The following is a 14,447-nucleotide window of genomic DNA, read 5'->3' on the forward strand; positions in this document are numbered from 1 at the left end:
CCATGGGAAGACAACACATTCTGTTTAAGCTGCATTTAAACAGATGCCCGCGGATCCCACCCTGCTTGCTCTTTGCCCGCGGCTCCTTTCCTCGCGGCTCCTTTCCTGGACCCAGAGAAGACTCCTCACTTACAGGTCCCGAGCAGAGCCCTGCTCTGGTGGACCCCAGGAGCTGAGGTGTCCATCTTGGGAGCTTGTGGGAAAAACGGGGCTGAGCTACAAACAGCTGTACAGAGGGTCCTTTGGTCAGCGGGTCTCCCCTCGGCCTTACTGCACTGAACTGCAGGAGTGCCCACCGCCAGGTGCAAGGAGCAGAGGCTGGGGCCGGCAGACGTCTCTTCACATGAGCTCCAGTTCAGAAGGGCAGGCTCCCATCTTCCCTGAGGCAGTAAAGCATTCCGCCTAAAGATGTTCACTGTTCCAATGCTTTGCAGACAAAGGGGTTAGAAGCCGCCCGCACTCTGCCTCTCGGTATTACAAGCCACGTTTGCTTTAACACACACAAATTTATACAGCTGTTTTCACACAGTTTATTCAGAAGTTTAGAAGTTAAAATGTGGGCGTCCCCTGCCCCCCCGCCCAAGAAAAATCATTCCATGCCAGTTTCCAACATACAGACTATCACCCCCCTATTCTCATTACCCATGCTTACCACACACTCTTGCAAAACACATGGAGGTCAAGACCCCAACTATTTGGTAATCCAAAGAAACTACATAGTTACACAAAAGACTCTCACTTCCTCTTCACCAGCAAACCATGAATGAAAGAATAAGGGGCAAACACATGATCTTCATCCAGAGTTAATATTTCCCTAAAATTCTTTTTCCTTCCTCTAAAGCAGTTTCACTTACTACTGTCACTTTGATATTCCTTTTTTTTTTTTTTTTTTTCCTGAATGGCTAAGCTAGAACATACTTTCCTTTCATAGCTGATGTTTACAACCTCAAGACTGGCAAGAAGCAGTCTCCCAGTTGTGACTTGGCCACGACACTCTGCAATATGCAGAGTTACCACATAGGTGCAAACGATGCTTTAAGAGTCATCAAAATTTTTTAAAGCAATAATGCATTAATATGGAGCCTCCACATTTTTCTGATGCAGCAAAAGTTCTCTAAAGGTGGTGGCAGCTGTGAAAGAAAAGGCACTTTGTGCTAAAATTCAGAGGGTCTCTCTTCAGAGACCACCCCAGCAAAGAGGCCTGGTCAGCCCAGGCCTGCAGGTGACCCTTTAGGGTGGAGAGGGCCATCCCCCAGGAAGGCATCTGCAAAGGAAAAATTTGTAATCATGATTCCAAGGCAAAATGGTTCCTTAAAGTTGGAAGAGGAGAAACACTGAATACAAATACGGTCACACCAGAGACTGAGGAGTGAACTGTACAAGCATCTGCAGGCTGGCCCTGCACTGTTACTGGGCTGGTTCCCTCACAGCTTGCAAGGAGGTCCTGGAGACAGAACAGGAGCAGCACCTTCGCCAAGAGGGTTCCAGGCCGCCTGCTTCTGCCCAGGCTGCCCCTGATGTGTTCCCAGGAAGGAGCTGAGGTCCTGTTGGCAGCACTTGTGGGTATTGCTGGGCCATGGCAATATCCAAAGGGATTTTCTGATACAGTCGTGAAGAGAAGGTGAAAATTTTCCACATGATCTGCGACTCCTTGGTGATGCCCAGCAGCCTTTGGCCTTCTAAGAGCAATGATGGATCAAGCTGGCCTCCTCCATCAACACTCAGAAAAGCAGCAGGAGTATTTTAGATGGGCAGGAGCAAATAAATCAAAATGGATTGAAAGTCTTTATCCTAGTACCATAAATAAAGTGCACCATGATTGAAGGCTATAAAAAGCCATTTGCCAGAGGCTGAGGTCCGGGGAGAAACCACCATAACCATCCATTCAGAATGGTGGATCATTTCCTTCAGCCAGAATGCTGGCTGCTGACGCTCTTTATTGCTTTATTTCCTTTAGTACTATGAACTTTTAGCCGTAAAGAAAAAAAACACTTGGTGGGCTTGACAGGAAGCATGTCACAGAAACCCAGAACTGGGTGATAATAAGTTTATGTTACAGTCTCAAGTTAGATGATGGCTGTTTTTCCCCCTTCGTTCTGATGAACTTAGGAAAATTTGAGGTTTTTTAAAACATCAGATTGGCTCATGATGCTTCTAAAGAAGCAGGACAGCCGTTCATGGCCAACACAGTAGAAACGGTTGTCTTTGTTCTACCAGTCATCAGATGTGTTATGGAAGAGAATCCACTTACTATCACCATGTTCACCACGCTGGTGGGTTCCATAAGCTTCCTGGAAACTCTTTCAAAAGTAGGTGAGAAGAAAACCATGATGTTGTACAAAGAACTCTGCTCAATTTAGGATCCCTTTTCAAAGAACACTATTTTGCTGCTTTCATGTAGGAAGGTATCGCCCCCCGGGCAGTCAGGCCCTCAAAGCGCTTGTAGGTGTAATTGATGAAGACCCAGTCTTTGTTCTTGTAGTCTGTCTCAGGGTGATTACTTGTTGCCACTGGGAAAGAAACAGATGTGAGAGTTGATTCACGGCCTTACCCTGATGGACTGACTACTCAGTACTGAAGATGTGACATTCGGGAGAACATTCTGCAGATTTTCTACATTTGCTTGCCTATGTTCCTTGAACCTCATATTTTTCACAATATTTTTAAAGTTTTATTTTCCCATTTCTGTCATTTCAGGTTACCTAACCTTTGATTTAATAGAGAGAGCAAATCTTTGTGGTTGAGCCGTCTAAACGTGGGCGTTTGTATTCACTTTCCATTTGGCAAGGTCTCACTTGCTGCCCAGCATTAACACTGGAAAAATACTTACAGACAGTCTGAAGAACTTAAGTTCTCTACTCAGATTTGTAAACATCATTGCTTCTCGGCCTTTTGGCTAAGATCAAGTGTGATCTGTAAACATCACACCCAAATTTGGGGGGAAAAATACACTGATAAGGAAGGCAGCCTGAGGTGGTGGTAGTATTACCTGTTGGCTTAAGAATATCAGATTCTGGAAACTCATCGAAGTTTGAGGTATCATCAATGCTTTTGATTTCAATAGATATTGCAGCAGGTCTCTCTCTGCCAAGAACAGATGCCAAAAATTACTATGGTTAGTAATCATATGGGTCACAACTAACAAGTCTGGGAAAGACCCCTGATCTGACTGGCAGGGAAACACTGTCCACTGACAGGCAGCCTTTATTTCCTTTGAAAAGCTATGACCACTGACAACCACACTAGCTGACTAAATCCAAACAAAATTGTGATGAAAAAATATAACGGTTATCCATAGCTAGGAAGAAAGACAAGAAAAATAAAGTGAAATTAAAATTCAAAGTTAGCATACTCCTGACAGCCTGCCCTGTCTGCTGAAAAGGGAAACCCAACCTCTACACATCCCTTCGTGCAGGGCTCTGCCCTTTTCTACCAGAAGTGCCACCAAGTAGACGGGCTAAAAGGCAAAGGTTAAAAATCACAAGCATGCAAATTAGGGACAATTATGAAACAGATACAACTTCATCTTCTGTTTAGCAACCAGGGAATGCTGGCTATGGCGGTGTGGGCAGTACATTGGCAGCGCTCTATGACCCACCCCCCACGACAATTTCATGCTCCTCTTCCTCCCGACCCTCCACTCTTTTCCTCCTCCTCTACCCCCCAATAACAGCCTCCACCTGTGGGTACAGACTGTCCGGCTGGTGGCCCCCAACACTAGAGACTGGTGTGTCCGAGGTAAAAAGCAAGTGGAACACGATGCTCAGTTGTTTCACTTTGGAACGACCCCGCGGCACACGGCCGACACGGAGTCCCGACTCCCAGTCCTCAGCGGGAGCAAAAATCAGGACAAGACCCTGAATTCCTGAGAAGTTCTCTTCCCATATTTGGCATGCCAGTAATGGCTTCTAAATTAGTATTAAGCAAACTATAGACTCAAATTATCCTGAAAGCTTTTATATGGATATACCTGATATGTTCCCAGTCAACACCTTCAAAAAAAGAATTATTTTTGATTTCCTCAACTCCAGGGGCTCCAATTCTATGTTCCCATTCACAGCAGAATCTGGAAAAGAGAGGCCTTTCAGCACACCTCAAGTAGTCTCCTCAGAAAAAGAAAGGAATAACCTCCCCCTTTTTTAAAAAAAGAAATGGGAGGAAGCAGAGGGCAGGCAGACCTAGGAAATGATGAAATTTCTAAAAAAAAAAAAAAAATGGATTCATTCATCTCAAAAGGCCTAGGTGGGGGACAGGGGAAATGTTCTCTGATACCTCAAAATGAGATCCTTGGCTTTCTCAGAAATAGGAACTTCTGGAGGAAAAGTCAAAGTTTCTTTCCAGTTCATCACCTTCTTATATGTCTCTTGAGGGGTCTCAGAACAGAAAGGTGGGTAGCCTGTAATGAAAAGGGAACTTCGGAGCTTTCACATCCCAGAACTCTGAATCTGAGTGAGATTATTCCACTTAATTTGATTCTAATAGAATTTTAATGATCCTACGTGTCCTTTCCTACGTGACATGGACAGGATTCCCACTCATCCCAGAAAACAACTAAACCAATTGTTCATTTCCCCCCAAATCCAAAGTGAAGTTGTGCTTCTGATACCATGAGGGAGCCAGCTAGGCTCAAGAGGAAGGAGGACAGAAGCCGAGCTGTAGACACAGGGCTCCCTGTGCCCCAAGAGGGAAAAGAAAGGATGTGACACTAAGAAACGACCCCTTCTAGGAACATCCTTATTTGGGAAAACTGACCCCACCCCTGAGAACTGCAGGGGAGAGGGCAGTCACAGCGTGTTACTCCACCTGCCCCCCACACAGATCACATCCCCCTCCACAGGCAACCATCCCATGTTCCGAAGACAACAGCCAGACGCTGCCACACCATCATTCACACGGACTCGCTCTAGGCCACCACTGACAGGGCTCTCCTAGGGCCCAGGCATATGGCAGCCCCACGGACACGTCCCCTAAATACACATACACCAAGCAAGAGGGAGAGAGGTCAGAGGGGTCCATGCTTTGAAGGCTTTGAGAGAGAAGGGGGACAGCAAGTAAGAGAGCTTCTAACACTGCGCAGTGAAGGCTCTCTGAGTGCAGTGGGTGTTTAATAAATGTCAGTGAATGAAAGAGCTGCCAGATGGAGAGGATGGAAAAGTCAAAGAAAACCACGATAAATGATCAGCAAAGCCATGACAGGGTGCCCATGAGCCCGAATACAGTGGGATTCATTTGATGACCCAGAGTTTTCTACCTAGGAAACTTCTCAGTGGAAGACAAGGGGGGAGAAGTGCTCACTTAGTACCCCAACTGAAACAGTCTTATCAGCGCAGGGCTCTTTCCTGACCCCACAGAAAAAGTTCCCTGAAAGCGCGCGACTTACCAATGAGCATTTCATACATGATCACCCCCAGCGACCACCAATCACAGAGCTTGTTGTACCCGGTCTGCATGAACACCTCAGGAGCAATGTAGTCAGGAGTGCCTACTGTGGAGAAGGCCTGAAACACGCACCACATGTCAGAGAGGCCTGGCAGGAAGGCGGACGCCCAGAGTTCTGTCCTAGAGACCAGAGGCTTTGAGACCACCTAGAGCTACCCACAGACTAAATAAGCAGGACTAAGTAACAGCCCTTCCAAAATGGAAATAAAGCCTTGTCAGTGAAGTGAGAGGCCATTCACTAAAGGCAGAGGTCAAAGGCATCTGTCAGGTATAACAGTACCGAAACAGACTGAGGACCCAGTGTGTGCCAGGCTCTGATACTTTTTGCTTATGAGCCTATGACAAAACTCAGCAAAGAGGACTCTGAAGATAAAACTCTGACGCCCAAAACGACGTTGCCTAAGGCCTCAGAACTAGTCAGGTGGTAGACCCCTGTTTGAAAATTAAAGGTAAAGTTATAAACTATTGGTCAAAGGTTTACAAATGTCTACTTACCAAACTGAAACATGTATGTAATAGTTCTTAGGTGGTCATTTTCTAAATTCAAGCAATCTACTCTCACACCAGGACTGCACTACCAGGTGAAGCGCAATCACAGCCTTCCTGTGCTCAGCGTTTGAGGGCTTACCAGTGGGGAAAGCTCAGATCTAAGTGCTGTCAAGTTATACAACTTGTAAAGTTAAAAGCCACAGCTGTGTGGGGTTTTAAAAAACATTACGAAACACTGCAAACGTGTAGAAAAAAAACCACAGACAATACAACATCCATGTACCCATTACCTATATTAAAGAAAGGTTAATAACCTGTGATATGTTTCTCTCAGGTCATTTGTCTTTTTAAAAGAAACTATGTAAACGATTGAACTGAGACTCCTTCCCTCTTCACTGAAGTCATAACAACGTGAAGTTGCTGTGTTATGAATCTATAGAAATTCGCATAAATGACATATTACTCCTTGTATATTTCAACTCTTAATAAAGGGTTTCATACTGTGCTGTATTATTCTACAATACTACAACTTGCTTTTTTTATTCCACATTATGACTCTGAGATTTATTCATGTAGCTCTTATTTCACCCATTTCACTGCTGTACACTGCTGTGACATTATACAAGAGTCACAATGTTTTTTATCCATTCTTCTGTAAATGGACATTTATGCTGCTTCCAGTGTTTCACTCTAACAAGTATAAATACCTGAATAAACATTCTTGTAACACCTCCTGAGCACTGGGAGTACTGCTGGGTCTTCCATTATGAGCATCTTCAACTCAATGAGATATCTTTCAGTTGTCCTCCAAGGTGGACAAGTTGTCCTCTTTAAACATGCCCAGTGGGGACAGCTCTTGGTGATCCACTTTCACCAACACTTGGCTTTGCCAGACTCTTCAATTTTTACCAATCTGATGAATATGAAATAGGATCTTGCTGTTTTCATTTGCAAGATCTCTAGTAAGGCTGAGTGCATATTCATCTGTTAATCAGACATTCAGTTTTCTTTTTTTTTGGTGAACTATTGTTTAGATCCTTTGACTATTAGCTTTTTTTCTAGTTGCATCACCTTTTATCATTGATTCATTGGAATTCTTTTTAACTTAAAAAAAAAAACAAAAAAAACAACAACCACCTTTTTTGGCCTCACAGTTTGTGGAATCTTAGTTCCCCGACCAGGGATTAAACTCTGAGCCTGGCAGTGAAAGCTCAGAATCCTAACCACTGAACTGACACAGAATTCCATTCCTCTGATTTTAAAAAGTAATTTTGCCACGAGTCTCTCAAAATGAGATCTTAGTTTTGAGCTTTGTAAAAATGGTATCATCCTACATGCAATCTTCTTCTTGCTACTTGATTTTTCCTCTAGTTTATTTTTAAATTTGATCCATAATGTCACATGTGGCTGTCGTTCAATTATTTTCACTGCTATAAACAATATTCTATTCCAGAATGTAACCATTTTCCTACTGATGGACACTGGGTTATTTCCAGTTTTTTGCTATCATGAAAATGCAATAAACATTCTTATACATGTCTCCTGGTTCAGAGGTGCAAGAGTTTCTCCAGGGCATCTGACTAAGGGTAGGTACGCACATGAACATATTTCTCAGGATGTTACTTAAGAAACTTTTCCTTACTGAAGTCATACACATATTGCCCTGTGTTTTCTTCTAAAATTTGTAAAGTCTTATTGTCCATCTATAATTTTTTTGTGTATATTGTAAGGTAGGAATTCATTTTTTCCATATGAATAACTGTACATTGTTTTCTTTCAAATATCCATGTTAAATAACATAAATGCCACTTCTTTTTTTAATCTTTCAAGTTAGAAATATGGATTGGGCTTTCCCCAAGAAGCATTAATATTTTAATTCTAATTATAAAAGTTAAGAAACTATAGAAACCCTTCAACTTAGACTAAATATATTCCAGCAAAGCTGGATGTTAAGTAAATCCTATTTGTCTGAAGATTTCCATTATAAAACTGAGATCTCTTGCTACAAAAAAAATAACTTCAAGATACTAAGGTGTAAAAAAAATCCTGGAGTTCCAGGATGCAGGCAACAGCAGGTTCCAAACTGATGTAACAGTCTCACCTGGCAGCCAGAGCCCCTCCTCGGGAGCCCACGCTTGCTGCCCCACCTGCTAAGTACAGGCAATCAGGGACCGCCCCCTTTCCAACCTCTGTTTTCCATGCTGACGTGTCCTCCAACCTCAAGCTCTTAACACCTCAAATCTGTGCCCTTCCCTTGCTGTCTGAGTGGCGTTTACAGTGTCAACTGCAGCTGTGCTCTAAAAAGTTTTGTTCATTGTTAAGAGTAATTTCAGATGTGTTCCAACTTACTATTTCATTTAGGATTTTAGGGCAAATAGCAATTTAATTTCTTTCTTAATCACTTCTGTAAATTTTACACTTAAAAAAATTAATTGACAAAGGTTAGACGCATAGATGTACTTCAACTTTTACCTCTGTTTAATAAATAAATTAAGGTTGACTCATATCTTGTGGCTCAGTTGGTAAAGAATAAGCCTGCAATATGGGAGACCTGGGTTTGATCCCTGGGTTGGGAAGAGCCCCTGGAGAAGGGAAAGGCTACCCACTCCAGTAATCTGGCCTGGAGAATTCCATGGACTATATGGTCCATGGGATCGCAAAGAGTTGGACACGACTGAGCGACTTTCACTCACACCCATGTGCTAACCGGTTACTGGCCTAACAGTCGCCCAGGACCGTGCTGGCACTACAAACATCAGAGTGGAATTTCAGCGGCCAGAAATGAAGGTGCAGCCTCCACTTGTTTCCTGTGATTTCCAACAGACTGAAGAGCAACAGGCTGGGTGAACAATTACATATGTTAGGCTTACCCTAGAGCAATAAATTTATACTAAGCATTAACTTATATTAACCTTCTACTAGCAGAATGGGATCACTTACGAAAGGTCAGAAGCACAGGGTTAAATGACCTTGTGAAGACTAAAGGTAGCTTTATTTTCAAGTTATCAAAGGAGGTAATATGAGGATGACCACTTCCACTGTAGATAAAAAGGCAAGAACCTTAACCAGAGCATGAGAACCTAAGTTTATTCAAATTAAAGAATAGTAACTATTAAAGGACATTTAACTCCAAATGTAGAACTTGTGGAATCTCCTTCCTTATAAACCTATAAGGCATTCCTAGTAAGTCTGACATGACTCTCCTGGTGTATGTCAAAGGGCATAAAGCTTCTCAGAGTATGAGGATAATTTAAGGTATTTAAGATTAATTACCCCCAAAATAAAAGTGGCCAAAGATTAAATCTTAGTTTGCTTAAAAAAAATTTTTTTTTAATCATAGAAGATTCCTTACCTTTTGTTACCTTCCAAAACACAGATAAGTATCAGTCTCCCAGGACTGCAGGAGCTACTGTCTAAGAAACAGTTTCTTAGGTAGACGGTCTCAACTTTGACTGCACAGCAGAATCACCCAGAGCCCCTTTAAAAAACCAGGTACCCAGACTATATACCCCAAACCAGCTGCATCACAATCTCCTGGGGTGGGACCCAGACATCAGTATGTTCTGAAGTTTCCCAGGTGATTCTGGTGAGCAGCCAAGGCTAAGATCTACCGCTCTGTGACAGACAACAGAAGCATCTGAGAAGATTTGTTCCCAATGTTCCCTAATCCTTCACAACCTATGTAAATGGTGTTCAACCACCTAAAAAATTTAAACATTTAAAGAGTATCAGAGTTCCTAAGAAGGCTATGATGTGATTAGGCATACCAAACTTTAGTATCCTGAAATTAATGTTAGAAAAGATATCAAAGATTAATTTCATTTATTACATTTCCAAAAGTGTTTGGTTTAGGTTAATGCCTTTCCCAGGGCCCAGGTTTAACATAAAAATCATAATATTCAAAACATGGTCTTGAATGGGCCTCAAATGAATCAAAAAAATGCAAGCCTTTCTTTGATTCTTTCTTAATCCTAAGGCTTCCAACTTTCACATATGGCTAACAGGTACTTACTAGCAACCTATTAAATGAATTATTAGAAATACCATAGAGAGCCCTAATTCAGTATTTTACTAAGGACTCTGGCCAAAACACAGTATTTGGCCAACCTGCCAAGTTACAACTGTATACACCAACAAGCAGAAATACCACCATTTCTAGAAATACACACACATGATCATCATTCCAAGTTAGTCATAGTTTTCCATCCTTGCCATTCTTGCTTTCTAATGACCCACTGCCAGTTTAGCTTTACTATTTTCAATTTGCTATTGGGTTTCTTGCAAAGCCTAGAATGTAGGGATATACATTCCTATTACATCTGGTCAATAATTTCCCGATAACTAGACACTGGGATATGTGCATTGCAATTTATGAACCAATGAATCAGAATAGAAGTTTGCCTAGACAGAACATTTCACTGGTAAATTTGCACTATTTAAATAAGTTCCACCATGCTACTGAGGTAAATGCAATAATGTTACTTATTTTTAAGCTTATGGGGCATAATTTTATGTGTATATACATGAATTATTAAAGCAAGCATTTCCCTTAAATTTCTCTCCAATTTTTAATCACCAAGTTCTTTTTTCTGCCATAACATAGGAAAGGGTGGGGCAGGTGAATTGACTAAGTCAATCACAAGTTTGAGAACCACAGCCTTGAAGTTCTGGGTAGGTATTTGTACGTAGTTTCAGTTTGAGAGAACTCCACCTCCAATATAACCCTTTACCACCATAAATAGAGGGAAAACGTAGAAGAGGAAGGAAAGCAGTTGTCACCAATGTAAAAGGTCAGAATGAGGTCATCCACTGAAAATGTCACAACCAAAACCACCTCATTTTATACCTGCGATCCTTCAAAATACCACTTTTGGTGCTACCAATATGACAGGCTTCTCTTAAGGTAATTTAAAACAAGGAATAGGTAAGCTGCAAACATTTATCAAATGCAAATTTATGTGCATATTTCTAAACTGATTCATAGTTGGTTTGTAGCATTTAAGAAGCCACAGGTATTACTTACTAGCTGACGTCTATTTCTTTTCCAGGTTTCTGCTTTCCTTTTGGAATTCATGTTCTGAAAAGCTAAAAGCAGAGAAAAGAAGTTCTAATAAGCAAAGTTCAGGAATGTTTACTACTTTTTTAGGCTCTGGTTCAAGCCACAGGACACCTTCAAGTCTCGGTTTTCTCCCCACACACCAAGAACTCTACGTGATACATTTTCCACCAAATCCGTAAGCCCCAGTCAGAGGCGCTAAAGCATTAATTCAAAGTATCACACAGAGAGTTGTAAGCCGCACTTCCCTGGAGATAATATGACCAGAGAGGAGGACAGGCCTGAAACAGAATTACAGGGAATTGAATCAGAATCACAGGGAATCCAATCTCATCAGAGAGAGGCGAAGGTCCCAAAGTGGACCTAAAACACGCACAACTTTTCAAATTACTATCAAATTTCCCCCAAGAGTAGTAACTCTACATAATCAGAGACTTCTGTATAGTATATATTATATACTATAGACATAGCTTCCCAAGGATGAAATGTAATTTTACTACATAGTTTCAATGGTTTGGGGCTTCCCTGGTGGCTCAGATGGTAAAGAATCTGCCTGCAATGCAGGAGACCTGGGTTCGATCTCTGGATTGGGAAGATCCCCTGAAGAAAGGAATGGCAACCTACTCCAGTATTCTTGTCTGGAGAAGTCCATGAACAGAGGAGCCTGGTAGGCTACAGTCCATGGGGTCACAGAGAGTTGGACACGACTGAGCGACTAACCCTCTCACTTTCACTTTTCAACAGTCTGACAGAGTGAAAGTAACTCGCAAGCTTCTTTCTGCCATGACAGCACCAATGTTAAATCTAACCTGGAAAAAAAAAAAAAAAAAATCTATCCTGGAGTTGTTCCCAGGATTTTTTCCTCTACTACTTTTGTTTGCCTGCTCCTTGTTCATCCCTTGTAACTTTCTCAGGAGAGCTCCAAAGAATGCTTGTTGGGACATCTGCCTTAAAACATTTGGTGGCCTTCATCTTCTCTCACCACATAGTACAAATCACAGGCAAACCTGGGAAGGTATTTTTATTCTCGAAAGACTTGAACTGTGATAATCTCCTATTCCATGCTGCATATTCTGGTTACCAGGGGGAATAGCTCTTCCAGGGATAAAAAGGCTACCATCACTGTTAACACTTACTGAAATCACTGGGGAGGCTGTGGTTCAGATTCCTATAAAATTCTGTCCTGTGTGCTTTTTTCAGTCCTGTGCAAAGGCCAAAGTCAGAAAGCTTCACGTGGCCCTATGGAGAGGAAACAAGGGCAAGAACAGATGAGCATTCACGATGTGGAAGAGAACATTATCCTCTCCAGCTCTGTGCATTACCCATTATGGCTCCACAACCAAAGGATACTGCTGCTGCTTTTATTATGAGGAGAAATATATACCAGCAAACAAATTAAAGATCACTCCAAATCCTATTATACAAATATTATATGTTTTGGGTGTATCCACAGCATCTAATTTTACCTCTTAAACTACCTCAATCAATATTCTGTGTTTCTTCAAAGATTTTTTTAACGTCTATATAATATTCAAATGACTCGGTACATCATTGTCTACCTATCCCCCCAATGCTATTTAATCCAATCTCAAGTCATGTGGATTACAATAAGCATCCCCGTGCCAGAGAGGGCCCGTGTTCCCAACCCTAGTCAGGCATGATACAGAGGATGGTCTTTACAAAAGAGACTTTACAAAAGGCTGTTTGAGCAAGTCTTTATTCACATAGCTTTTTCTCCACTTGAATTATTTCACTGGGATAAATTCCAAGGAGTAAACTATTCCAAAGACAAAGAGAATCAACTTCATTGTACAGTTCTTGATAAGTGTTGCCATACTGTATTCCAATCACAAGTCTCTGACTTCACCATTCTCTTCAAAGAAAACTCACACCTCCTATGAGCCAGGCACCATGCCTTTAAATGTGTTTTCTCATTTGTAATTCTTAAGCCACCTTTCATAGACTCAGAGTCATTAAACGACTTGCTGGTGAAATGGCAGCAAGAAGCCAGAAGTCAAAGCTCTTTCTCTCCAGACCAGGATTATTTAACCCCTCTCCAACCCCTGATCTTATCTGGAAAATGAGAATCATGGTATCTTCCTGGCACAAATGGTGAGAATTAAGGCTTGTAAGGCTCCTTCCCTGATTCTCTAAGGTAGAAGAGGGTGTTCTAGGGGTGGTGAAATTTTCCATTGCAGGACATTTGATCCACACCAAAAGGTCCTTGGTATTTAGTTCTGTCTAAAATGGATGTTTTGGATTGAACCAAATTTCAAGGAACTTTTGTCACGAACCAAATGGCCATAGTCAGGACCAAATGTTCACCTACCAAAATTTTAGGTAGATAAGGAGGTAAAACCAAAACTAGGGGAGCAACTCTTGCTGCTGGGAGCAACTCTATAGTGCTCAAGGTCACACAGTCAGAAGTGATGTGGCCAAGGACTGAGCCCTAGTGACCTCCCCATCTGTGGTCTTTGGTCCCTAACATATAAACATCCCAGGGTACAAGGCTACAGAAGCTGTGCTTAAGAGCAGCTTTCTGTGCTGTTGTTTTTTTTTTTAATCTCATTAGGTTTGGCTCTGTGTGCATACACACATGCAGGCTTAAGCATAAAAGGTAAACTACCAAAGATGGCTTTGAGCCTACTAACCTGCTATTTCCCTTTCAGATTTGCAAATAACCTGTTCCACAAGCCAGGGAAGTGTTTCACAGTTTTAACTACATGTTTTACCTAGACAACTCCAGAACAGTCTTAAAAAACAGTGTCTGGAGCAAATGCTGTTCAAACCTAGATTTTCAGAGAACTCTGTAGCTCTTCTCATTTATACAGCAAGAACTCAAAATGTCTACATTTTCAGTTTTACAACCAATACGGCTAAACACATAAATGAGCCCTCCTCTACAAGTCTGGGCTGGCATATTGTAGACAGCATGTCTGCACCAAACAGGTGTCCCCAGTCCTCCTCAGCTAGACTGAGTCCCCAGCTCTTGGCCTTCAGTATGTTTGCTGGCCTTGAACACAGACTTAGCCTACAATGAGGCCAGCACTAAGGCACTGGGTGCAGGACCAAGGCATCTGAACCCAGGACAACACAAAGTAGAGCTACTACTTTATTAAAAGATACATGAACTTAAGGACAGAAAAATAATCTCATACACGTTACCATTTTAAAAGCAGAATATCAAGCTATTTACTTTGAGGATGCTAACTGTACATAAATTGACACAAAGAGAAAGCTACTGAAGCTATTATACTAAAACAGCTGTTACTGGGACTCCCCTGGTGGTCCACTGGTTAAGAGTCTGCCTACCAATGTAGGGGACACGAGTTCAATCCCTGGTCGGGGAAGATTCCACATGTCACGGGGCAACTAAGCCTGTGTGCCACAACTACCAGGCCTGCGTGCTGCAACTGCTGAAGTCCATCCGCAGAGAGCCTGTGCTCCGCAAGAAGAGAAGCTT

At 42.0% G+C, this 14,447-nt stretch overlaps 1 protein-coding gene across 2 annotated transcripts in view; it reads right to left on the reverse strand.

Moving 5' to 3' along the window:
* Positions 1-516: 516 nt before the first annotated feature.
* STK38 (serine/threonine kinase 38) overlaps positions 517-14,447 on the reverse strand; it is a 41,469-nt gene continuing 27,538 nt past the window's right edge. For both annotated transcript variants that reach the window (XM_043449777.1, XM_043449778.1), the window contains exons 8-14: positions 12,121-12,223; positions 10,952-11,013; positions 5,381-5,498; positions 4,273-4,396; positions 3,971-4,066; positions 2,990-3,084; positions 517-2,510 (exon numbers count right to left, since the gene is read on the reverse strand). In XM_043449777.1, coding sequence (XP_043305712.1) covers positions 2,380-2,510; positions 2,990-3,084; positions 3,971-4,066; positions 4,273-4,396; positions 5,381-5,498; positions 10,952-11,013; positions 12,121-12,223 — 729 coding nt within the window. In that variant the 3' untranslated portion in view covers positions 517-2,379. The remainder of the gene's footprint in view (positions 2,511-2,989; positions 3,085-3,970; positions 4,067-4,272; positions 4,397-5,380; positions 5,499-10,951; positions 11,014-12,120; positions 12,224-14,447) is intronic.

The sequence above is a fragment of the Cervus canadensis genome, chromosome 28 (genome assembly GCF_019320065.1).
Source record: "Cervus canadensis isolate Bull #8, Minnesota chromosome 28, ASM1932006v1, whole genome shotgun sequence".
In the NCBI taxonomy this organism is placed as follows: domain Eukaryota; kingdom Metazoa; phylum Chordata; class Mammalia; order Artiodactyla; family Cervidae; genus Cervus; species Cervus canadensis.